The following is a 26923-nucleotide window of genomic DNA, read 5'->3' on the forward strand; positions in this document are numbered from 1 at the left end:
CGGCCCTGGGCATGGTGGGCTCTCAGACATTTCTTGATTAAAGTTATTTAAAATAATCAGAACTATTCTCAAGCTTCCTTTCTCCAAGTTAAATAAGCTAACAACTTTTTTTTTTTTTTTAACCCTTTGGATCATCTCTGTGTCTTTCTTTTACTTCTAGGAGCTCCTGGTCCTCTTGAAACATAGTCTCCAAGTTGAGACAGAGACATCTATGTCCTTCAGTCACCCCTGCTCTGGGTCAAACAACCATATACTTGCCTTCTCTAGAAATACTGCTTCCTGCCACCACACAAATAAACAGCTGACAGTGCAGAGCTTGGAAAATTTGTTGGCGCCAAGAGGAGAGAATCCAAGAGTGAACAGAGAAGTCAGTTTAGGCTGAAGCTTTTTCTACTGAGACTGAAGAATGATTCATTTTCTTAGATTCTCTCATTAAATCATTATTGCTTAATTATAGGGATCTTTAGAAGGCCAAGGAAACCGAGTTTGAATTCTCTTCTAGAGCTTTTCTGCAGGCTCTCTGAGGAACGTAGGAAGGGAAATTGGAGGACAGGCACCCTTCTGACTAAAGCCCAAGACAGCAACCATTGATTTTGCTTGGCAACGCCCACAGATCCCTTTCAGTGCTTTTAACGTTTCCTTGTTGGAGAGTCCTACAAAAAAAAGTATAGCACTTTTTGCCAAATATATTTTAAACTGACCCTACTATTAAGAAAAGGGTAAGAGAATATTAGCTATCAATCGTGTTTAAGATATGACTTCCTACATTAAGCTAAAATTCCTTCTTTTTAATATCAATTTTAGTGACCCTGGGTCTAAATCATCTCTTCCATTAATCTCTCAGAAGGTCATTTTTAGAACATGAGTGTGAATGTATAAAAACACAGAGAGACATCTCAAGTGACAGTTTTAGTGTCTGTGGTTAAGGCGCTGAACTGGATTGATTTAGACGTCCTGTCACAGCAAGCTAATTGACCCTTCCCTGGTCTGTACTCCCCAAAGCAAGCTTTGAAGCAAACCAGCTCAGCACGCAATTCATCTTTCTCTTCCCTTTGACTTTTAAAGTGGCCTGGGTCAAGTGCAGCCTTCTTCCAATGAATGATGTGGTGTTGGATTCTTCTTTTTCTATTGAATTATACAATCCCAGGTGTGACAGTGCCTCACCCCTTGACCTTGGGTCAGTCACTTAACCTCTACGTCCAGGTGGCTGCACTTAAAACGGAAGATGTTACCATTGATCTGAAAATTCAGGGAAGAATGACTTATTAATGATTTGAAAGCACTTAGGACCTATAAAGCACTATAAAAAATCTCTCCTGTAATAATATACAGATAGCATAAGAGAAGTGTGAGAGTCAGTCGCCATCGTGGAAATGAACCACTTAGGTGCCATCTTGATGCTCCGTGAAATTTAAGTGAAGGAGGAGAGCCCTTTTCCACCACAAAGTTTTTGCCAAAGGGCAAAGACATCAGAGTAGGTGGACACTTGTAAATTTGCCTTCCACTTCTTTCCCTGTGGCTGTTCTGTAACTATTGTGATCCAAAGCTGTCTTTATGTGTCAGACAGTCCGGGGTCTCCTCATTGCCACTGGCCTCTTTTGACCAAGAAGGTAGAAAGCAAAGCTGTGTTTAAATGCCAACACGTTTGGAGCGTGTAAGGGTCTCTCTGGAAACCGTAGTGGAGCATGTGGAAGGAAAGATGGACAGGCAAGTGGATGGATACCTTGTCAACCATCTGAGGGTTCTGGAAAATGTGTAGTTGTGCTACTGGAATGTGAAGCATTTCTAGACCAAAAGAGGCCAATTTAAGGCGACACTTGAAAGAGATGGTGCTTACTGTCACGTGTACGTGTCCTTATTTTGACTGCTTACCATCTGCACCCCACTCCCATGCACGGGGAATTCTCCCACCTTAGGAGTTTTGTGTGTGTGGTTTTAAAACTTTTTACTGCAATGTAACAACGAAGTAAACAGTAATTAGAAGCCTATCAATTCCCCCCCAAAACAAACTCAAAAAATGTAAACAGGAAAACAACTCTGCCTATACTTGTACAGCTTCTCAAATCACGTTAGAATTTCAACGATCAAGAAATTTTAAAGTAGCAGTAATTATTTAAGAAAAAGTTCCCCTCCTCCCCTCCTCCAACCCCAAGTATTTAACACGAAAGAATGGGCTTTCTTACATGTTAATTTTATACTTATTGGACGCAACAAAAACAACCATCAATAATTTGGCAGATCGTCATTCACGAGAAGTCTGGGAAGTGCACAAAGACGAAGCAGGATCCTGCCCCCTTCCGCCGCCCAGCCGTCCTACTCAAGAAAGACAAACAAAGAAACAATCTTGTTGGATGATCCACAGGCCCAGGGAACGGGGTCTAGGGCTCAGGAGCCCGGCCCGGTGTGGGTCTCCAGCAGGGGCCACTGCAGCCCGGGCAGGTGGGCCGAGCCGCTCCACCCCTGGCCTGCTCGTCCCGCCGCCGCCGCCGCCGCCTCCGCCGCCGCCTCCGCCGCCGTTCGGGCCTCCTGCATGTGTGTCTGCGCCGGGCCCAGACCCGGGTCTCCACGGCCTTCCCGGGCTCCCTGGAGGGGAGATGAGCACGCCTACACCCGCCGAGGGTGACCAGGGGCTCTGGGAGGCGGGGGCGGAGCCAGCCAGCCCGGCCGCGGCGCGCATGCGCGGCACGGCCGCGTCCCCGCTTTCCGGGTCCGCGACGGTGGCGAGGTGGGGAGGGAGTGCGAGGGGGAGGGGAGCGCGATGTGGGGAGGGGGCGTGAGGTGGAGGGGGCGTGAGGTGGGGAAGAGGGCTCGAGGGGGAGGGGGGTGCGGGGTGGGGGAGGGGGTGCGAGATGGGGAAGAGGGCGCGAGGGGTGGGACTGCGAGGGGGAGGACCCCCCGGGGCTTCCGGTGGCGGAAGCCGGAGGCCAGGTGTCTTCCCCGCACAGCGCGGGGGCAGCTGCTGGAAACGAGGTTGGAAAGTCAGGCCGGAGCCGGTGAGCCTGGTAGGCCGCTGGAAGGGGAGCCCCGGGGGGCTCGGAGCAGGGCGTCCCCTTTGAGTCGAGTCACCCCGGGCACTGCAGCAGCCTGAGTGGCAGATGCGGGTGGCCTAGGCCGGGGGCGCGGCCGGCTTCGGGAATGTAGTTGAACGCTGCAGCCGTGAGGATTTGTGAGCAGTCGGGCTGTAGGTGTGAGATGTGTGAGATGTGTGAGATGTGAGAGGAAGGAGAGGCCACTCCTCTTGATTATATTAGAGACCAGTTGCAAGGAAGATTTGTTGACACGCTTGCTTCTTGTTTTTAAATGAAGTTCATTGAAATGTAAGTTACACACTATAAGATTCACCCTTTTTATTATAAAGTCTGTGAGTTTTGAAAAACCACCACAAAATAAAGACAGAATTTTCCCTGGCTCCCCCTGCGTCCCCTCCCCCGCCCCCGCAGTCCCTGGAAACTACGAAGGTGATTTCTGTTGTGCCCTTTCGGAATGTGTAAATGGTCTTATATAGTAAGTAGTCTTTTGTGTCCGGGTTCCTTCGCTTAGCATAATGCTTTTCTTTTTTCCAAAAGAAAGCATCTTTGTATTTGCGATAATTTTAAGTTTAGAGAAATGTTGCCAACACAGTACACAGAGTTCCCATATACTATGTACCAGCACCATTTCCCCTGAGGTTACCGTCTTACCTGACTAGGGTACGATCATCTAAACTAGCACATTTACATTGAGATCACCTAAACTAGCACATTTACATTGATACGGTACCCTTAACTAACTGGCTAACTTCATTCAAATTCTGCCGCTAAGGTCCGTTTTCGTGTCTCGAATCCAGCGCAGGGTCCCGCACTGCATTTAGTTGTCATGTCTCCTTAGTCTGCAAATGGGAACAAGTGTATCTTTCATAACCTTAGGAACGTTTTTGAAGAGGACTGGTGGCCACTTTGGCTGCAGAATGCCCCCTCAATTGGGGTTTGTCTGACCTAATGCATTTCTGGGGAAAAATACCACCCAGGTGATGTTTTGCTCTTCTCATTGCATCATATCAGGAGGTAGATGAAGTCAGTATGTCTTACTACTGGTGGTGTTAACTTTGGTCACTTGATTAAGTACCTGCCAGATTTTTTCCACTGTGATGTTACTATCGTGTAAGACTGAAAATGCATCCATGTTGCTGCAGGTACGACCGGTTTTATTCTTTTTAAGGCTGAATAGTGTTTCATTGTATGGATGAGCCACAATTTGTTTATCCATTTGTAAGTTGATAGGCATTTGGTTTGCTTCCGTCTTTTGGCCTGGTGCTATTTGATAGGCCTGTTGAATATAAATAATTTCACAGAACACCAACAAGGCTACCTACCCCATGATCACACGGAGGCAGGACAAAAATAAGACAACTACATAATTAGGTCTGAACGCAGACATAAATAAGAACTTTGTCTTAACCACGTAAATGACAAAACATCCTCCTATCCTGGCTAATAGAAGGGCCTGCTGCCTCTTGACCAATCCTGGCTCAAGCCTCACTTCACTCCTTCCTCCTACATCTCATTCACTGAAATATCCAAGCAAAGGATCCTGTTTTCTGACAGCATCCAATCCAGATGAAAGCCTCCTTCCGTGAACCCTCCCTGACCTTACCCAGCACAAGCCCACATCCCATAATAACCCCTTTCTAACAGTTGAGATGCCTGCAGCTCCTCACTGCGAACTTCTCTCCTTTCCAGACTGCAGGCATGTCCGTGGGCTTTCCCTGGCGAGCACTGATAATACAAATAGCAAGTGAACACGTGTATCGATAACCCTTGCTTTCACTCTTGTCTCCAAACGTCCTGTTTCTCACCCCAATTCTCGTTACTAATATCTTGGGAATTCCTCTGTTTTTAAAAAATGCAAATGCAAATAAGTACTATGGTATAACGTATATCCCCCCTCCCTTTCTCTTACAAAATGCTATTTGCACCCGACTTTTTGCCCCATTCTGGGGAATCTCTATCAGATAAGAAGGAACATCTTTATTCTGTTTTTTTTTTTCTTAAACCTGTGAAATCTGAACATTGGAGTGATTTATGGAATTAAACAATCTGATTTGGAACTCAGATTTTTGAGCCTCATCTTCCAGACATGTTTTCTTTTGTTTTTTGGGGGGAGGTAATTAGGTTTATTTATTTATTTTTATTGAAGGTATTGGGGATTGAACCCAGGACCTCATGCATGCTGGGCATGCGCTCTACAACTGAGCTATACCCTCCCTGCTAGACATTTATTTTTAACCTCTCTGAGTATCCTCTGCTCTGCTGATAGACCAACATTCACTTCTGAAGCCAGCCAGCTCTTTGCTTATAAATACTGTGAACCAGCAAATTATATTTAATTAGACTTTGTTCATTTGAGTTGTTTTCTTAAAATGTTAAAATAATTTTTTTTTAATTTTTCTTTTTGGGGAGGATAGGTAATTAGTTTTCTTTATTGATTGATTTATTTTAATGGAGGTACTAGAGATTGAACCCAGGACCTCCTGCATGCTAAGCATGCATTCTACCACTGAGCTATACCCTCCCCCCTTGTTTTTTTAATTGTAGTAAAATACACATAACATAAAATTTACCATCTTAACTATCATTAAGGGCACAGTTCTGTTGTGTTAAGTACATTCACATTGTTGTGCATCTAATCTCCAGAACTCTTTTTATCTTGTAAAAAGACTGAAACTCTATGCCCATTATTTTTAAACTATTTTATAACTTATATAATAAGTTATATAAAAGCAGTAAAATGAATGCTTTTTTAGTGTAGAGGTCTGTGGGTTGTGACAACACTGTCGTGTAACCACCAGCACAATCAAGATGTGGGACAATCCCGTCACTCCCCCAGGTCCCCCTACCCCTGTGTGTGTTCACTCCTCCCTGCTCTGGCAACCACTGATATGTTTTCTGTCCCCACAGTTATGCCTATTCCAGAATGTCATATAAGTAGAATCTTTTTTTATAGCAGCCATGTTGCATGGTGTGAGTGTGCTGTTGTTTATTGAACTTATCCCCTTTGGATGGACGTGTAGGTTGTTTCTAGTCTCTTGCTGTTAATCACAGTGGTCTAAAGAACAACTCTGGAGATGTGTCATTTTGGATGTGTGCAAGTCTCACGGCTGTAAAAATGTCCAGACTTGGGATTGCTAGGTCAAAGGGGAAATGCATTTGTAATTTTGATAGGTTTTCCTCCAAAGGGATTGTAAAGTTTTGGAAAATGTGTTATTTTTCTCTTTTTCTTGTATATGCAGACCTTTAATTCTGAGTTGTCCCCCAAATTTGACTTACTAGATAGAAGTCAGTTACCCTTTTGTCAGTTACCCTTTTGATGTCATGGATCCAAATTATGCCTTTCTCTGTGTCTGTCTGTCTTTTATAAAATTCCTCAGGGACAGACAAAGATTTACAATGTGCTTTGAGACTCACATGTTTCTTTGACACGATGTCACCTTGATCCTATTTGTTGTCATAGTACATATCTTCCCTGCCTAGTTCAATTCTCAGAACTTACAGTCACACAGAAGTAGTATTTTGACTGAAAGTTGAGAGGCCAGTGGTTTTCATACCTTTTTAAAAGCACTAGAACCTGTTTTTCAAATGAATTCTCACAGCTGACTCTTTCCCAAGCCTCTAAGGCAGTGGTTCTCAAATTTGGGCATTCGTTAGAATCACCTGGAGACAGATGTGCCCCACTCCCACCCCCGACAAAGTTGCTGATTCAGTGGGTCTGGGATGGAGCCCGTGGCTTTGCATTTCTAACAAGATCTCAGAGGCTGCTGCTGCTGCTGGCCTGGGGACCACTCTGAACCACTGCTCCGGGTGCCGAGGAGCACACAAATCAAAACAGCTTATTTAGGGGATGAACACCGTGAAGATTATTACTAAAGATTTTTGTTAAAGGCATTCTTACATTTGTGTGTGTATATATATGTGTGTGTGTAATATATATCTCTGTGTATACATGTGTATGTATATGTGTATATGTATATTTGTAGAAATATTAGCATTTTCTGATTGTTTCTCTTTGTGATTTTTCTAAAGCGCATCTCAAGAATTAGTGCTACACAGAAAACCTGATGCCACCTTTCCAGATTGTCCCGAGCAGATTATTTTCCCAGCTGTATTGTGGGTTGAAGTCTCCAGCCTCCAAACAAACCAAGATTTGCCTAACAATGGCTCGTCCAAGCTCAGGTAGGTCTTTCTAGTAGCCTGCCATCTCATCTCCAGTGAAAGCTGAAGTGCCTGAAAGTCCCTGCACTTTCAGAGGGACCGTCTGTATTGAAGTGTGTGCGGGGCAGGATGTTAGAGAAAGTCGGTCTGTTCTCTTCTCCTTAGGGAAGTCCTTTCCAGGACAGCGTCAGAATTCTCTCTCAATAGCCATGTTCACTCCATTTAAGACATTCTGTCACTTCTTCCAGAATGTTTGCATTTAAGCTTTTTGCACGTGATTTATATTTTAAACCCCTCACCTCTCTGCAGGGCAAGAAAGCTAGTGATTTTCCTATGGGATAACATGGGGTTAAATTTTCTAACTGGGCAGAAATGATCTGTATCTCTGCCTGATGAAAACCTACACGTTAACTCTGACCCAGGAATCGGTTAGTTGGTAGGATGACAGGGTTTACGTTTGAGGTGGAAAAAGACCTTTAGGGCTGGGGAAAGTTTCATGGATGAACTTTGAAGTCCTTAAGGACGTTGGAAGGGTGTGAAACCAGGAGTCATAGACATAGTTCCTAGAAAAGTACGGGTACATTTTCTTCTTAAGCAGCTTGTTCTTCCAGGAGATAAGATCAGATTCCAAATGCTAATCCACACAGACTGGGTTTCTTTTTCTGAATTCTTCCTGGTTGGACAGCTTTAGAGGACCTTCTTCACACAGTCTCTCTCTGACAGGGACGCGCATTTAGGCAGAGTGCTGGCGTGGCTGGCAGATAGTTGAGCTGGTTACAGCCGAAGAGAACAGTGTGCCTGAACCACCTTCATTCCTTTGAGTTGATGTTGCTGAAAACATGGTCCCAGAGCTCCAGGAAGGCTGGGGGGAGAGGGCTGGAGCTCTGCTTCTTTGTGTCTGAGGGTCTGCTTTTATTCTTTGTTTATTCTTCCCAGTAGTCAGAGAGGAAGGGAAGGGGAGGAGAGGTTGACTCTTTTTTGAGATTCTCTGTCCTGGGATGGCCATAAAAGCAGCTCTGGGTTTAACGAGGGTGAGGAAGTCCCATCCCTGCCTAGAGGGCGCTGTCAAGTATGAGAAACCAGTAAGATCCACCTTCCCCTTGTGGGGTACAAAGTGGAGTCACATTGCCTTTAATGTTCAGCTCTTGTCTCTGAGCCCCCATCCCGTTCTCTTCCGTCCTTTCCTCCATCACTGGTTCCATGTCTCAGGGATGCTCATTGAGTCCAAGGGTTAATTAGCCTTGGTTGCCATTGCCTCCTGGGGAGACCAGAAAGCCTGGTCCATCAGCCAAGGAACTTGCTTCCACTTTTGCTCAAACCTTCAGTGTGTTAGTCCTAGAAGATGTCTGTTCCCCGGGCAGACCCTGCTCCAGTGGCCCAGGCTGGCCACAGGCAGTGCTGGCCCACACTCGCTTCTCTGGGTCGGGGCAGAAGAGGGATGGAGGCAGAAGAGGGAGTCTCTTCTCCCACAGCTTATGCTTGGCTCCAAACCGCTTAGGCCTGGCCTGCCGGGGTCCCAGCATTTATAGAGCGCAGTGCCTGGGAGAGAGGGGGTGCTGTCACCTAATCTCTGCTGTGTGCTGTGCCCTCATCTAACGTCTGCTGCCCAGGAGAAACAATGGCAGGTCCAAGTCTGGCTCCTCGTCCTTATCCTGGGATGAGGATGTTTGCTTCTGGGGCAAAGTCCACATTGTGGTTCGTGTGAGGGGCGTAGTGAGCATCACTAAAGGAAGGCTGCTGCCCCTGTGGGTCTGAGATCGGGTGGGAGGATGCCTGGAGGTGCAGGATGAGGCTGTCAGTCCTGGAGGGCAAGCCACAGGCCATGACCACGAGTGTCTGCTATCATGTTACTCTCTGTGTTCAGTTCCCTTCTGTTACCCGAAGTCTCTGGGGACACCTTGTTGAAAAGTCCAGCTCTTACTTGAGCCGTAGCAGAGAAGATCATGTGTCCAGATGGGGACAGCGCATTTGCTCACAGGGGAGGGACCCTCAGCCTCACCTTGGTAGTGATGCTGAGGGAAGCTGCAATTAACAAGATCCTCAAAGCGAAGTGAATTTGGGGAGGGAGGGAAGACTCTAGGGTCCAGTGGGCCCCACGTCAGCCCTCACACACACACAAGCTTGTTTTTATTTTTAAGAAGGAAGATACGTGCCCGTCCATTAGCCTTTTTTAATCCTCATAGCAGCTCTGCTCCAGGGAAGGCACTGAGTACCTCACACAGCCAGGGAAATCCAGGAGGGCAGGGGATCCATCATTTGCATAAAATATCACTTGTGGGAGGTGGGGTGGGAGGCGGAATGGGACTCAAAGCCAGCGCTGTGTGCCCCAAGCCCCTCCTTCTTTCTTAAGACACTGTACACTCACACACCAGGCTGCATGGGTAGCGTCTTCATGGTGTGGGTATGATTTTTATTTGGGTAACTTAAAGCATAATTTCACAGAAGATCAAGTTTCAAAATACAGGCAGTTGATTCGGGGTGTAAACATCCAAACAGTACACTGGATTGATCCAGGTTTTATTCTCTCTTTAGATATGGCAGACTTTCGGAAGATTTTTGCAAAAGCCAAGCACATAGCCATCATTTCAGGAGCCGGTGTGAGTGCTGAGAGTGGGATTCCGACTTTCAGAGGAGCGGGAGGTTACTGGCGGAGATGGCAAGCTCAGGTTAGTAGTGCGTCCAGAACTTTAAGAGGCTCTTCTGAATGAAGCCATAACAGAGTCTGACTCAGAGCCCATACCTAAGCCTGAACCCAGAGGGGAACGTTTTGAAATTTATGATGACCCCTTGGTCCGGTTCTCTTTGGCACCGACACAGGGTCCACCCGATTAAGATCCAGATGTAAGCAAAGCAGCCTCTGTCCTGTCTTTGCAGGTATGTATAGATTGTGCTTATTCAGGTGGCAGATTTCTTCCAGTAGTTAAGTGGGATCAGGAAAACCTTGCTTAGCATAATTCATTGCTTTTCTATAGATACTGAAATTAAGAATTACACAGTTTTAATCTATGAATTTATCATATGAAAACCAGTGTTGAATTGCTAAAGGCTTAGGCCTTGATGCTCAAAACTTTACAAGAAGACTGTTAGGATGGAAGTTCTCTAGGGGCGTGGAGTTTTTTAAATTCAGTTTTTATTGGGGTATAATATACATGCAATAAAATTAACCAATTTTAAGGTACGTTTCAGGCCACTTGGGTTCTGAGCGGAGGGTGGGAAGGGAGGGAGGAAGGGCTGACGTACACAGGTGATCCACTCCCCAGTTGAAGGCTGACATTACTACCAGGTCGAAGGGTGACCTTTATAGTAGAATAAAATGCATACTACCACCCCCCAGCGCAATCAGCGTCTGGATTATTTAGGTCTTTGCTAAAGGCTCCCTTCACCAGCCACCCTGTGCTTTCGCCGTAGATGAGATCTCTCTGTCCCAGAAAAGGTCTTGTACTTAAAATATATATGTTCTGTTACTATAATATATATTCTGTTTTTTATACGTGTAGTTGTGTGTGTGTGTAGCTATAATTACAGTTGTGAAAACTGAGTTTTTCAGCTGTGGCCATGGTACCTGAGTTGGGCATTTTGCGTCTTCCTTTTTGTCCTGGATAAGTGAGATTGACTTCATGCATGGAGCTCCATGGAAAAGCAGATTCCAGCCTCCGTTACCTTCCCACGTATTACTCTATGTCATGTCTGTGACTTACCTGAGTGGAAGACGGGACAGGCTGCAGTCTCCCCGCCTTGTCACTGGGGAAATTAAAACCGATTTCTCCCAGGTGCCTTTAAGTCCCAGGATTGGGACACAGGCTGCTGTCCAGGCCCCAGTCCCGTGTCGGCCACACTGCGTGAACCTACAGGGGACGTGTTCTCGCTGGCACCTCCCAGAGCTGCCTGCCTAGAGCGCAGGGGGCCTCCGCGTTTGGCTGTCACCTCCAGGTTCCACACCCCCGCCACTCGGCTTCTTGAGCATCAGAGCTCCCTGACCCCCACCTCCTCTCTCACCCCCAGGACCTGGCCACCCCTCAGGCCTTTGCCCGAAACCCGTCCCAGGTGTGGGAGTTCTACCACTACCGGCGGGAGGTGGTGCTGAGCAAGGAGCCCAACGCCGGCCACCTCGCCATCGCCGAATGTGAGGCCCGGCTGCACGGGCAGGGCCGGCGGGTCGTGGTCATCACTCAGAACATTGATGAGCTGCACCGCAAGGCTGGCACCAAGAACCTTCTGGAAATCCATGGTAAGGGGCCCCCGGTTTCCCTTGGCGGAGGCAGTTGGAGGGGCAGGGAGGACCAAGACCTGAAAACACATGTCCCAGCTGGACTCATGGAGTCAGAGCTGCATCTTGACAAGACCCAGATGTCTGGACCACAGGTTACACTGGAGGAACCAGGTCTGCACTGCCACGTGCTCCCCTCCCTGCAGGGCCCAGGGGAAGCGGGAGGTTTGGGCCATTGAACAGCTGTGACTTTAGCAGGATTTCGCCTGGGAAGACTTGGCATCCCTGGGGAATCCATTTACTCTCCCTGTGTCCCCGACTGTCATCCTCTGCTGAGCCTGGGCTTCTGCTCAGCCCTGGAGGCTTGAGGGAGCTGCCAGTTCAGTGACCTTCGCTGTGGCAAGCCCGCCAGGTCTGTGACATCTCGGGGCTTCCCTTCTCTGCCCTTGACGACACCCTCCTCTTCCGTCTTATCCTCTTAATCCTCTCCCCTCTTTTGCTTTCCCTCCTAAATCTCATAAGTTCATTCCTACAAGAGAATAAATGGGCGCGAAGGGATTTCTTCCCAAGGTCATTTAAGAGCCTACAAAAGTTCAGCCCCAAGGAATGCATTTCAAATCGTGGAATTTCCAGAAGCAGAGACCCAGTGGGGAATGTTGCTTGTTTTGTGTGTGTGCAGTGATGTTGCCCATTTTTGTCCAGGCTTGTGACCAGCCTGCTGATGGAAGCTGAGGGCTGTCACTTGGGTCCTGTCTCTGTTTTGTGTCCCAGAAACTACTAACCCTGTGTCTTTCTGGCATCTTCTTCTTCTGGGTCTGGGCCGCTTTCCATGTGGTGCTTCCTGTCTCTGCAGTGTCAGAATGACAGCCATGTTACTTGCCATGTATAAAATGTATGAAATGATAAACCTATCTTGTTGGGTTGTTTTAAGGATTAAGTACGGTAATATACGCACACTAGTTGAGACTTACCTTGGGTTGCAAGTGGTGAGAACTCTCTTCTAATTTAAATAAAACTAAAAGAAAGCCCCTCTTTTCATCAAACTGAAGATGTCATCAGTTTTAAGATGCAGCACATTTTCAGTGTGAAAGCTAATCTGCGCCTAAACGATGACATCTTATTATCCCTTAGAATTGTTACTTTGTGCTCACAGAATGGGCTTGTTACAGCTTACTTAGACACGGATTTTAGAAACGATGTCACTCTCGTGCAGATAAAAAACAAAATGTGGGTGGAATAAAGTGGTTTAGGCCTTCCTCACTGTTGCAGCTCTTCAGGAGGGCTTCTGAGGGACTCGGAGGCATCAGTGACTGCGCCCCACACAGCACCATGGGCTGTGCCATCCTGGGCGTCAGGAAGGAGTGTCCTGACCGCAGGCCCCCCTGTGACCGCCGGGCCCTCTTCCCAGCTGCTGCTGACACTCATTCTGCACATTTTCTATTGGGCTGGGAGGGTTCCAGTCAACAACCAGGATTCATTTCCTTCCTCAAATGGCCCATCAGGGGTTTACTGGCTGAAATCTCCCCTGGACATTGCCTCTGTCCACCAGGCCACTGAGGATATCCACCAAGTCACCACACATCTCCATCCTCATCACCCTCCTCGACAAGTCTGTGTAGGTGCAAGTGTTCCTGTCGCCCAGGAAGAGTTGGAGGACACGTCTGGATTCCAGAGATGCTAACGTGGGGAAAGACGGCGTATAAACCTAACAAAATAGGCATATCGGCTCACAAAACTGGAGCAGATGGCATTGGCAGGGTCCCTTTCTTCCTCTCTCTGACTCTCGCCTTCTTCTTCCTGCACTCTGTTTCCTCTGAGTTAACCTCTCAGCAGTAGACCTGCCGCCGCACACCAGCGCCAGCAAAGGTGGCATCTGGTGGCCCAGGCTCCCTCTGGTTTAGCTGTCTCCTCAGAAAATAAGTCTCTAGATGGCCTTGCTTGGGTCACATATCTCCCTTCTGACCAGACACTACTGCCAGGGTGGGTAGGGGCTACAGCTGGACCAGTCTGGACCTTGTGCCCAAGCTGGTGTCTGGGGATGTGATCGACAGCTCCATCAGCTTGGCGTGGGATAGAGGAGGGATGGAGATGGTCCCCACAGAAGGCATGTGGGACAGGACGGAGCAACATGTGTCCAGTGCAGCAAGTGACGTGCTCAACCCTGGACACCTGGTGAATATTTAGTGAACTGAGGTCACCACGTATTGGTTAAGCCCAACTAGAGTCATCGCTCGTTTCTACAATTTTTTTTGTCACTTATTAGTTGATTATTTATTGAGCTGCTTTTGTAGAAAAGATTTAAGCTTTGTTAAATCAAAATTAAGATTTTGTAAAAATATATCCCAAGCTATTGACCCTTGATCCATCATATACTTAGTAGATCCTGCCCTTGGGCTTAGATTGGCTTCTTCTGCCCTAGTGGCCATCTCAGTTCCACCTGAACATCAAGGTAATTAGAGCGCTCCTTAGTCATGTAGGGAATTATTTCATCCTCCTCTCTTCCTGCCTAATTACGGAGCCCAGGAGGGCAGACGTTCTTGGCTGGTTCAATAGCACTGCATACCTTTATATTTCCCCTGATAGCTGGGTGGGCCCGTTTGTTGAAGTGAACACAAAAACTGAATTATTTTGTACTCTTTTAGACACAGAGATGATTGCTCTTGATTGTATTAAATTCTGCTCTTCTTTAACTTGTGTTTTTCAGGTAGTTTATTTAAAACTCGATGTACCTCTTGTGGAGTTGTGGCCGAGAATTACAAGAGTCCAATTTGTCCAGCTTTATCAGGAAAAGGGTAACTAGACTGCACTACAGAATAAGCATATATCGTTTTCTCTTTTAAGTTGAATATAAATGTGAAGAAGCTGAACATTAAGATTCCCATAATTATGAGAAGTAAGACTAGATACAGTACCGCTAGATGATAAATATTTTGCTCATAATTTACAATGTTGAGTACCAAGGAATCTAACTCTATACAGTATGATCCCAAGTTTGTGTTTACACACACACACACACACACACGTTGATGTATCTATGTATAGATAGAAGTCTAGAAGAAAATACAATAGAACATTAGCAGGAGTGGTAGGGTTATAGGTAATCTTGATGTCTTCTTTGTATCTTTCTGAACTTTCCAACATTTCTATGATGAACATTTACTATTATTATAATTAGAGAAAAAAATTAAGAGTAGACTCAGAACATTGAGAAAAATTCTACCTGGCCATTTTAAATCAGTATAAATTATTACAAGTAATTTAGTAATATCTTGCCACTGCAGATCATTCAAATTATGACGACATGTACAGTGTAAGTTGTGAAACTCCCCCTTGGCACACCAGCTGCCCCACTCCCTCCCCACACACAGATTCCCTCTCTGGAGGCAGACCCGCTCGTGATTAATTGTTTGGTGTCCGTCCTCTGAGTGCCCTTCTAAGTCAGCGTGTTTTAATTAGAAATTTTGTACCATAGACTGTGAGGCATGTAGTCTTATTGGGTTATCTTATTCCTTTGTTCTTCTATTACACCAGTGACATTCTTTCTCTTCTAATATCATTTACCTCAGTGCTCCAGACCCTGAAACTCAGGATGCCAGAATCCCAGTTGAGGAACTTCCCCGGTGGGTAAAAAAGCTTTGATCTGTATCGGGTGTTCCAGATTGCAGAAAAAGAACATTAGGAGTCAGAAATCTAAGTTCATTTGGTGAGATGCCTCTTAAACATGCAAAGGCAGAAACCAGCCCTGACCTGTGAGGCCAAGGGAAAAAGGATGAAGGAGGAACCAAACCAGGCTTGAGAGAACCGCTTCTGTCCCGTCCTTTTTGCTGTGCGTTAAGGCGGGATCTTTGGGGTCTGGAAAGATTCATGCTGCAGATGCTAACCTAACCTGGTGTCTGTGAAGCGTAGAGCCTGGCGTCCTAACTGCTGTCCTCTTCCTCCTCCTCGTCCTCGTCAGTGCTATCACCCAGGCCATGCAGGCAGTGAGAGGTCTTGTGAAGGTGAAGTTATAGGACCAAACAGAATTTTTGTAGATTTAACAAGAAACCTTGGAAAGATTTCTATGTCCATTTGTCAAAACTAGATATTAAAACAGTACTTCCAAAAGTGTTTCATTTAGCATTAGACCGATGTAATGTTGATAGGGATTACTTGGGAAAAAGATGTCGTGCTCAAATAAATACGGGAACACCAGATTAAACAAAGTTAAATTATGTTTGCTTTACTGCAGGACTTCTCAGAGCATTGACTATGCGGAATTACATTGTTACTCTCCAAAGAGTGGTTATTTCACTGGTTTACTTAACCACAGGAACTTTTTTTAATAAGGGTTTTCATTACTAGATTTTAGGAGGGGAGGTGGGTTTGTTTGTTTGTTTGTTTGTTTACTTATTTATTTATTTAGTGGAGGTACTGGGGACTGAACCCAGGACCTTGTGCATGCTAAGCAAGCTATACCCTCTTCCCTCATTAGTAAATGCTAAAGTTTCAATCTAAAAAAGTCTTTAGGAGATTAATATGATGACAATGATGTTTGGGGAGATGATTTTAGAAGGTATATACAAGATGGCCTAGTGGTAGTAGTGAGCAAAAGATGAGAGATTTTTAGTAACTGACACTGGAGAATTTGGCTATAAATGGGCAAGAGAGAGGTGAATCGGAGAGAAAATGAAAGGAGGTCACTGATGAAATCAGTGGGTTGTTGGCGTGTTGGAGGCAAGCCTGAGTCCAGTACTCCTCCTGGGCCTGGGTGACTGTGAGCACAGTCTTGCCGACGCGTGTGATAAGGTAACTGGGAAAGAGGAAGCTGTTTACAAAGAGAATGTCAAGGTTGGCTGAAGTGCATTCACCAACAGGTCAGCCCAGTGCATCCGGACGAAATAAGTACTTTATAAATGAGTAAAATTAGTACTTCATCTTCAGGACAAGCTCCCGTGGGCTGGGAGGGAGGGGGTGGGGGGCTGTGAGGGCTCAGAGTGGCCTATCTGGACAGACCGGGTTTGAGGTGGCCCTGGCTTTCCCCTGGTCCACCTGGGCTGACCCTCTGGTGGAGCGGGTCCTGGGGTCAGCTTGAGGATGACACTCTTACAGGTGTGAAGAGGCAGGATGCGGGGCCCTGCTGCGACCTCACGTCGTGTGGTTTGGAGAAAACCTGGACCCTGCCATCCTGGAGGCGGTTGATAGAGAGCTGGCCTTTTGTGACTTGTGTCTAGTGGTAGGTCACACCCTTCCTGGTCCCCAGGATGCTCTGAAACACCAGGCCTGGGGCGGGTTTTCTTGTTTCCTCCCTCCCTCCTCCTCCTTCTTCCTTCTTACCCTCCTTCCCTCCCTTCCTTCTTTCCTTCTCTTAAGGTGTGTGTGAAGAGTTATGGTAATGCTTTACAGAAAAATTAAGAAACAGTGAAAAAGATATGATCTTAAAGAAAAAACAAATTTCTTCTGTACAGCACAGGGAACTATATTCAATATCTTGTAATAACCTTTAATGGAAAAGGATATGAAAACAAATATGTGCATGTATATGCATGACTGAGACATTGTGCTGTACACCAGAAATTGACACATTGTAACTGACTATACTTGAATTTTAAAAAAGTGAAAAAAATAAAAAATAAAGAAGAAAAGGTATGTCCTTAAAATATGAAACTATGTAAAACCATGCCTTAGGCTTCTCAAAGCCTTTCCCTCTGGAAAAAAGTTAATGAAAAGAATGTGTTACTGGTTTTGATTTTGAAAGTAATACATACTTATTATTATATTTGAGAAAATACAAAAAAGTATGAATTTATAAAGAGGAAATTTGATATCACCAATAATTACACCATCCAGAAATAGTCACTCTTAGCATTTTGGTGTATTTTCTTCCAGACCAGTGGCGATAAACTGTGATAATTTACATTATCTGGTGAATACAGTTTTATTGGCCCGGTGGCTGTGGTCACACTACAATGGCAGAGTCGACTATTTGTGACAGACATTGAATGGCCTGCAACCTGAACATTTACTATCTGGCCCTTTACACAAAGCTTGCCCACCCCGGTCTAGACCTTTTCTCATGCACATGTGCACATATTCACTTTCAAAAACGGGTTCATGCTGTATGTTCTGTTTTTAAGGCTACTTCATTCACATAGCAGTTCACTCGGCATATTTCTTGTCAGTATGTCCAAATCCACGGTGTCTTTTAACGGCTGCGTGGATATAAAATGATATAGTTACCCAATCCTCCACTGTTGGACATTCAGGCTGTTTCAGATTCTGATATATTTTAGACAACGCCCTGATGAGTGTCCTTAGACATAACTCTTCAGGTTATTTCCTTAGGACAGGTTTCCTGGAAGTGGAGTCAGTGGGACAGAGGGCACGCTTTCAGGTTTTCCTTCACACATCTTTAAAAGCAGAGGCACTGTCTCGTGGATGCGTGTTCATTCAGCCTGTATTTCTCGAGTGCACCCCAGCGTTGAGTCTGGTCTCTGTGCACTTGATAGATGGTTAAGCGAGGAAAGCTGGCTTGTAAAACTTGTTCTGGTCTCCCCGTTCTTGTAAAGAATGTTTATAAATACATATTCATAAAGAAAAACCTGAAAGCATATTCATCAAAATGTGCACAGTGAAATCTTGGGGAAGTAGGATTATAAATGACATGTATATGGTTTTTTCTTCGACTTTTCTAACTTAAAAGGAACATGGGTTATTTGCATGCTTCAAAGAGCAGAAACAAAAATAAAACTAACCCTCTTTGGGTGACGATCAAGTCATTTCTTTGCCCTCTCTCCAGATGCTCAGCTCCCCTTCTCTCTTTTTTTTTAATTTTTAAATTTTTTGTGGGGGAAATAATTAAGTTGGTATGTATGTATGCATCTACGTATGCACGCACGCATGCATGTATGTAAGTATTTCGTGGTGGTACTGGAGGTTGAACCCAGGACTTTGTGCATGCTGAGCATCCGCTGTACCACTGAGCTGTACCCTCCCCACCACCTCCCCTTGTCAAATCACATACTCTCTCCGAATTCCAGGGATCAGCCAAAAGGACGCCTCCTACCTTCCCCTCTGTCCCTCGGACATTCTCCATCTATCCCGCCCAGCTTAGCTTTCCTCACATCTGCAACCACAAACCGGCCTGAGTTCATGTAAGGTTTTCTGAAAAACTGTTTCTCCTGCATAGTGTGGTCACTTGTCCATTCTGTCTGTTTGCTTTGTAGGTGGGAACTTCCTCTGTGGTCTATCCCGCCGCCCTGTTCGCCCCCCAGGTGTCTGCCCGGGGCGTGCCCGTGGCCGAGTTTAACATGGAAACCACCCCAGCCACCAACAGATTCAGGTACAGGGACTCCTGAGGTGGGAGATGGACGGAACTGAGCGGGTTTGGACACGGCCACCCAAACAGATTTACCCACTGTTCTAATTCAAAAACACAGAGTCGATGTTTTCTTATTGGGCCTGTAGTTGTTTCGATGGAAGAAAACAAAATATTAACTGTAGACTAAGGTAGCTGTGACTTTTTATGAGGAGTTGGCTGTAGGGCTTTTGTTTTTTATATTTTGAAAGTTCGTCTTTGATTCTTTGGACTTGGCTTTTGTTTGTATTTATAAGCTAGGTGTAGTAATGCATTTAGTCGCAGGTCAGCCAAGTACTCAGCTCATCGGTGTAGAGGTACCCATGCGGCACTTCCTTGCCCACTGTTCTCATCGTGGGGCTCTTTGCTCTCGTGACCTAGGATGTCTGTACCCTTGGCCGTGCTGTGATCCTGACCTCATTCCCCAAGTTTGTGTGGAGAGTGTAGGTCATCGTGGTGTCCGTTTGCAGTCTCATTCTGAGGTTCCGTTTTACATCTTCACCTTTGTTTTGCTTTCTTTTTTTTCACCCCTGCTTTTCTGTCTTCACTTTTAATGTAGTTTGTATATTCTTACCAGTCTGCTTCATTCCTTTCCAGAATCAGGCAGACTATAACTAACTAATAAATAAATATGAATAACTAAAATATAAAACTTCACTGAAACTTCTTGTCATTTTACCTCAGCTACATACACATTTTAAAAATTCTGCTGACTTGTACCACCCAGGAGATTCCAGTGTAATCGGGGTGAGGCGGGGCCTGGGCCTCATGATTTATAAGCTTCCTCAGTAATTCTTATGTGCAGCCAGGAAGGGAACTGACGCTCTAAGTCCTCACAAGGAAAAAACTGTGTCCCAGACTGTGTGGAAACGCACTTTCATGTGATCCTCGTCCGGGGGTGGGCTGGTTTTCATCTTGGATGCCTCCAGGTCTTTTTGATCCACTACAGCCTATGTCCTCAGACATTAGTTCTTCATCTGTGTTTTAAGTGGTGGGACCACGGGAGACGCGTTTTAAAAAACTGCCTTCTAAAAGTTAAGACTTACACTCTGAAAGCAACAGAATGTTGCTGAACAAAACAGACGACCTCAGGATACAGAAGGACACCCATGTTCGTGGATCGGACGACTTAATGTTATTAAGATGGCAGCACTCCTCAGGTTGGCTGAGATTCACCTGGTCTCCGTCAGAGCTGCAGCTGGCTTCTCTGCTGAAATTGACAAGGTGATCCTAAAAATTCATACGGAAATGCCAGGGGCCCGGAATAGCCAAAACAGAAAGAAGAATGGAGAACTCACACTGCCCAGTTTCAGAACTTAGTACAGAGTTTCTGTTATTAAGACAGACTGATACTGGCCTAAGGACAGACATACAGAGATTAGTGGAATAGAACTGAGAGTCCAGAAAATAAACTTTCTGTTTTTAGTCAACTAATTTTTGAAAGTGGTACGAAAACAAATCAGTAAGAGAAAGAATACCTTTTAAATGAATGGATTGTATGTGAATTATATCTCAGTAAAGTTGTTCTATTAAAAAAAACTATTGTCTTCTAACTTACCCACTAAGATACATTGTGGCATGTACATTAGCACCTGGACTAGCAGCATCATCAAAAGGAATGTCACCGCCAGGTAACCCAAGCCCCTCGTCCGCTTGAAGGAGCACCAGAGTGCCCCAGGGTGGGACGGGGCAGACGTCCTGAAGCTGGAAATGAGCTCCACCCCCAGTCCCATTCTCCTTCTCTTGTGGCTTCTTTTCAGTCATTTGATCTCCAGCTCCTCTCTAGCAAGTGTACAGAATTAAAACAAATCATCATGTAGAAAAGCAAGAAGATGCAGATAGGGAAAAAGAAGAAAATAAACCTTGAGTGTTTCCACAACCCAAGATACAAGTTGGCCTCTACCTCTCACGCCCAGGACAGACCAGCAGGGACTGGATATCTTCATGTGAAAGGAAACTGAGCTGGGCGGTTTTCCTTGCAAGTGAAGAAGAGACTCTTGGCATCTAATGGTATTACTGCGTGAGCTGGGCCTCCTAAAGCCACAGACGTGCCTCAGCGGCTGCCCTTCTTCAGCCAGGAGTCTTCAGCTTCACACCCTGAAAACCTGCGGTGTCTCTGTTCAGACAAGCAGGCCACTAGCTAGTTAAAGACTTCGATCAGATGGGACAAGCTACCCACGGAACAGCACAGAACACAGGAACCCTGAGGCTGGGTGTTGGCGGGCTTCTCTGGGAGCTGGGGCTCTCTGTACCACTAAGTCTGGGAATCTTCCCAGCTTTGTGTAACTGCCCAGTGGAGCCGGGATGCTTTTATCTAAGGAGTCGTCACAGCTGACGTTTAGAGGAGACGAGGGGAATCATCTTCTCGTCCTGCTCAGTTTTCCAGGTGGGGAACCGACCCTAGAGTGATGGGGGGGCGCTTGTCTAAATACGCAGCTTAACAGCAGCAGGTTTCTCACATCTCGTACGTACCAGATGTTGGCTGAACTTTGGTCTAGGTCAGGGGTCAGCAGACTACTGCCTGTAGGCCAAGATCCCCCACCATCTGATTTTGTAAATAAAGTTTTATTGGAACCCAGCCATGGCCGTGTGTTCCTGTCTTGTCTGTGGCTGCTTCTGCACTTAAACAACAGAAGTGAGGAGCTGCAGCAGAGACTGGTCTGCAAAGACCAAAATATTTACTCTCTGGACCTTTACAGAAAAAAAAAAAATTGCCAAGCCCTGCTCTGGTTTAATAAGAAAAATGAAAATTGGAATGAGCATTTCCTTTTAACCTGATTTTCTCTATTACCTAAATTGGTAGCAGGAATGCGGCCTCCATTTTAAACTTGGATCTCACAAGACCCCTTCAACCTTGCACAAGTTGTCTGGATTCTTTGCCCCAGTTCTCATTTAGAGACCAAGTCATAAAATTTGCCTCCCATTGAAGTATTAGTATTTTCAGGCGTTAACTGGTTCCGGTTTTGTTTATTGTCATTTTCCCCACCCCTGCTGGTTGTCTTGGATGATTTCTGAAAAACCGTTACACTAGGAATTTTTGGATTTAGGCTTCAAGGTTCTGACTGCTACTCAGCCCCAGGGGTCGTTGGCATGTCAGGATCTGTGCATTTGTTCAGGCAGAAACGGGATTTGTGCTCCTTGAGAGGCCGATATGCAGGCCTTCCAGGCCCTGTGACCACCAGGTTGTTCATCTTTGAATTTCTCTGAGCTGTGGAATTTAGTTGAATTTAGTTCCATTAGTGGATGGAAACATCCACAAATGTTTCTTAGTACCTACCATGTACCACTGTTCTCGGTGCTCAGTATAGGATGTATTAGTAAATAAAACAAAAATCTACCATGTAAAGATGGCATTCTAGTGGTGGGGGCAAACAGTAAATAATCAATCATTCTAATAAATTCTGTGGCGCGTGAGAAGTGGGATTCAGGCCGTGGGAAAAAGCGAAGGTAGAGTTGGCGGTGCAGATGGGTTGCAGGACTTAGTGGGGAGTTGGGTTGAGCCTCACTAAGAAGAGATTTGAGAAGACTTGGAGAAGCTGACGGAGTTAACTAAAGAGTGTATCTGGGCTAATAAGAGCTCTCCAGACACCAGGACCACCTGGAGCAAAGGCAGCCCTGAGGTCTGAAGGGACAGCCAGGAGGTGAGGGGAGGGAGGGCGGGAGGGGGAGTGTCCCAGAAGAGGTGGTCAGTAAGGGAAGTGACGTGTTTATGTGGGGGAGGTGCCCCCAAAGAGAGCTCACTGCAGGTGGAGTTTGGAAGTGTAAGGAATTCTTAGCTAGAAGGTGGTTTTACAGATTGTTTTATTTATGTGTTCACTTGTCAAGAGTGTGATGGGGTTACTTCTTTTGATTCCCAGTTGGCCCCATTTGGTAGGGAGTCCGGTGCTCTGCCTGCTGGGTTATCAGGGTGGGCATAGGGGCCCTGTGAGTCCAGGCAAAGGGACCTAGTGGTCTGTTAACCAAAAAAGCCATTTAAAGCAAGAATTAAAAAAAAAAAAAAGACATATGTCTTCAATATTTCATTTTCATTTTCATTTAAGGCATAAACATGTATTCATTTGCTTTTTTTTTGTGATAGCGCTAAAGGCCTTTTCTCTGCGTAGAAATCTGCTGATCAGGGCTCACCTTTCTTGCATAAATCGTACTTATAATCCTCCTTACGTTCCCCAAATTTCCCTGAAGACAAGAGCCACCCCAGCCCTTATTTTATAAAACAAAACAGTCAACCAAGAAAATCAGATCCCAGGGCACCTGTCTGGACTTCCTGAGTCAGAATTTCCAGGGCAAGAGGACTGTTTTTTCATATCGTTAACAAGTGACCCAAGTGATTCTTATCATCAGGAAACCTTGGGAAACACACTTCTGGTTTTGATATTTTTCTGTTTTTTGGTTTTTTTTTTTTTAAGTGGAGAAAGAACATACGAAAAGAAACTCCTGAAGCAGCCCCCCCGTCTTTCCACCTACACCTAGTTTTAACAGAATTATTTTTAATAACTTGCTATGTCCTTCCAAAGCACTCAGCTCATTTTCCTAGAAATAACCCTCTTTTAATAGCTATATTTTTGTCGTTTTATTACCTAGCTTTTAATTAAATTGCGTAATTCCATTAACCAGTGAAAGCGGCATGCACGTATTCTGGAAGAAACACAGTGCTCTCGGTTGTCCTGCACCGCGAGGAGGAAGGGCATAGACACCGGCTGCCAGGACAGAGGCAGCCAGCACTTTGCTTCATGTCCCCCTTTTATACTTTTAAACTCGACGTCTAAAATCTATCAAAATCATTGAAAAAGCTCTGATTCCAAGTGTATTGGAAATAAAATACCGACGTTTAAACGTGAGAATGCCGTTATCCTGGTTGAGGTGTATCCTGTCAAATCTGAAGGTCACAGCTACTCGGTCCCCACCGTGACCCGTTTCAAAATAAATATACAAGCCCCTTTCAACAGTTAGAACCATCACAGTTTTTTCTTTTTCTCTTTGAACTTGTGTCCCCATTCTGCTTCCACCACAGAAATTTATACTCATACATTCTTATGCTTGAAAGTCTTCGGTTGACTCTCCTATTATGTACCTCTATGGCAAAATATATGAATTATTTAATTATTTTCAGTTCCCTTAAAACTTAAACATTGTTGCATTGAAAAATTCTTCTAGATGGAATTATCACTGCAGTAATCTGTAGCACCTAGCAGCGGATACATTTTGATTAATAATTCCATAAAAGTCAAACTTGATAGGAAGTACATCTCTTAACAGCTGCATGGGGTATGAGTTTTTTGAATCCATATATCCATGGCTGAGTATTACTTACTGTTAGAAGGAGACCGAGTTCTTGGCGTTGTCGCCCAATCTGCCTAGGGTCACCCAAAACAGACCTGTATTCCGAGAAGATCAGACTTCCTGATTTACCGCAGTGAGGAGCCGTACCCATCCTAGTGGAACCACAGGGAGTGGCCCCAAACAAAGGAAAAGATGGAGCTGTTATGGGACTTGGAAGGAAGGTTAAGTTTAGGTGAAATTTAAATGAAGTATTTAATAGACTCAGCAACCAGCAGGGCTGTGTGTGTGTGTGGAGGGGGTTGGATCTGGTCTGGTGGGCAGGTGGTGGTCGCAGGGTCCCGTGTCTTTGGAAGCTACAGCTTGAAGGTAGATGTGGGACACTGGGCCCAGAAACTCCTTACCTGGAGCTTTGCACCTGGGCTGGAAGGAAGGCTGCTTCTTGGTGGCAAAGTGACTAAAGCTCTCCAGGCCCAGGGGATGTTTCATTCTTTACCGCAGTCACTTCAAACAGTGAAGTACCTGATAGTGTGTGATTTCACACAGAATAGAATTCCTCAGTAAGTAAAAAAGCAGTGGTCACCCAAAGAAGGAAGTTGTTACGATACTTTGCAGCTTGTCTTGGGGGAAAAAAAATCTTGTTTGTCATTAGCTTTGCAGCTGGCCGCATCTGTGTCTCTAACTCCACTCTGAGAGATGGCAGGGCGGATTTTTACTGGCCAAGCTAAATTTCACCTTTTCAGTATCAATTGTAGTTCTTAGTTCTTGATATTTAAAGATGGAAGTACTGAGAAACTGGGTCACATAAACGCGGGCATGAAAGGAATTTCGTTACAGCATTGCTGCTCAGATTTCAGCCCTCCTTCTACGTTATATGCTGAAATGCCCACGTAAGAAAAGGATCAGAGATGCCATTTGGTCGGGAACGTCCGTTCATGGCGCTCCACTGAGAGCACAGAGTATTTCAGGACTTAGGCCGCCATGATTTGTGCTTTATCACGAATAAATAATGTGACCGAATGTTTTTTCATTTTTAATTGTGTTCAGTTTTCTTATTCAGAATACACTAGAAATAACAAGGTCCCACTCTGTAGCACAGGGAACTGTATTCAATAACTTGTAATCACCCATAATGAAAAAGAAAAAATATATAACTGAATCACTGTGCTGTACACCAGAAACTAACACAACATTGTAAATCAACTCTGCTTCACTTAAAAAAATACATTAAAATTAGTTGGGCTTTTCCCCCGTCCTAAGTGTTTTCCCTTGAAGGAAGCAGAAATCATTGGTTTTTCTTCTTTTTTTCTCCCTCCTCTTTGTTCGCTCTTTCTCTTTTTTCTTACTTTCGTGAATTCCAATGGATGGTTCAAGAGGCCTTACATTCAGTTAAAGCCCTGTGGTCTGCCTGGTGCAGGAGGTTCTTTCTCTCTTGTCCTTAGTACCTGTGAATGCTGCTTTAATGTAGTATGTAGATTTGTAAGTCTAACAATTTCAATTATGAGTTTGGCAAAGCAGTCATCAAGTACGCTTCACAATCGTGCCCCCCCTTCCTCCTTAAAATAAAGTTCTTTATAGCACCTAAATTCTAGGCAGTTGCTTTCCCAGATTCCCTTGGTGACGGGGACCAGCCCACACTGAAGTGTCTGCGTTTGGAGTTGTCAGAAACTAGATCCAAGAACTGCGTACCAAAATGTATATGGACTTTTTTTGTGAGAATCTGGATTTTCCTCTGCATGTAACTAAGAGAGCTGACTTGCTGGAAGCAGAATATTCGTTTTGCTCCTAACTCTTCTGTGTTCGTCCTGCTATTTCAGGTTCCATTTCCAGGGGCCCTGTGGGACGACTCTTCCTGAAGCCCTCGCTCCTCATGAAACTGAAACCGTTTCTTAATTGTCCTGGGGAAGGAAGAAATCACAGCACAGCTAAGTAGCAGGCCACAGACAGGAGAAACAGTCTTATGGATGGTGAGCTGAACATTGGAAGGTCTAATAATACCTTCTGATTCCCTGGCTGGAATCCAAACTGCTGATAAGCGATGAGGGATTGGAAGCGACAGTAGTAAACACGTCTAGAAGGAGAAGTCACAGAACTGTAGAGTCAATTCATTTTATGTGGTTTGAACCTAAACATAAGATACCTCTGATGTGTTTGGTTTTTGGAGAGAAAAAATTTTGTGATTAGATTGTCTGAAAAAAGTAATTATCCTGATTGTATTTTTGCTATTTGGGCAAAGATTTAAGGAGAGGGGTAAAACCCCAGTATTTCTAATTTTTGCACAAGGTTTGGTGGAAAAACAGAATCACTCTCCACAGGAGGTAATTTATTGTATAAAGATGTTACCCCAAGAGATGTCTTTGTTGGGGGCTTTGTCTTTTCAGGGTTTATCTTGTTTGGCTGCCTCACCTCAAGTTCCAGAAGGGAGTAGCTTACAGCAAGAACTTATGCAAGGAAGGAAGAGAAAATTAGCAACAAGGTAGAAAATCAGGATGCGAAAAGAGAGTGATGCAAATACATGACCCCAAGGACAAACACAGCTGCCTAAGATTTAGCACTGGCCTCAGCAGCCCGGAGGGGAGGGGAGGGGAGTGGTGACGGTTGGCAGATTCTCAGTATCATAAGCACAGAAGCACATTTCTCAATATCATAAACACACGCCTTCCCCAGACAATGAGATTTCAAAGTTTTTCCCATGGGACTTTAAAAATGTGTGTCATAGTGCCTTGGAGTGAAGTAGTAAGAATACAGTTCTCTCCTCAAGTCCCTCCACCCAGTTTAGCACCCAAGGGTGCCTGCTGTCTGGCGAGCATCAGAGGCCTGACGGGAGGAGTGGCCTTTAGTAAACAGTGAAGGAAGGTTGTTCCTAACTAGGTCCCTTGGATCAGGTGGGCTCCCTGGGTGCTGACGCAGCTGGGCCAC

The 26923-nt window shown here is 45.2% G+C and overlaps 1 protein-coding gene across 3 annotated transcripts; it reads left to right on the forward strand.

Annotated features, from left to right (window-relative positions):
- The first annotated feature begins 2343 nt into the window (after window positions 1-2343).
- On the forward strand, window positions 2344-26356 carry SIRT5 (sirtuin 5). 3 transcript variants are annotated; one of them, XM_074348121.1, is made up of 9 exons: window positions 2344-2725; window positions 7059-7208; window positions 9720-9853; window positions 11190-11415; window positions 14099-14186; window positions 14961-15014; window positions 16483-16606; window positions 18597-18712; window positions 25822-26356. In XM_074348121.1, exons 2-9 carry the CDS (start codon window positions 7094-7096, stop codon window positions 25895-25897), a joined length of 933 nt encoding a protein of 310 aa, XP_074204222.1. In that variant the 5' UTR covers window positions 2344-2725; window positions 7059-7093; the 3' UTR covers window positions 25898-26356. The 3 variants fall into 3 exon arrangements, with proteins under 3 accessions (XP_074204222.1, XP_010944003.1, XP_010944004.1); XM_010945701.3 differs by lacking the exon at window positions 2344-2725 and adding an exon at window positions 2846-3002; XM_010945702.3 differs by lacking the exon at window positions 2344-2725 and adding an exon at window positions 2858-2993.
- Window positions 26357-26923: the final 567 nt, after the last annotated feature.

Source organism: Camelus bactrianus, chromosome 20 (genome assembly GCF_048773025.1).
Source record: "Camelus bactrianus isolate YW-2024 breed Bactrian camel chromosome 20, ASM4877302v1, whole genome shotgun sequence".
Lineage (NCBI taxonomy): Eukaryota > Metazoa > Chordata > Mammalia > Artiodactyla > Camelidae > Camelus > Camelus bactrianus.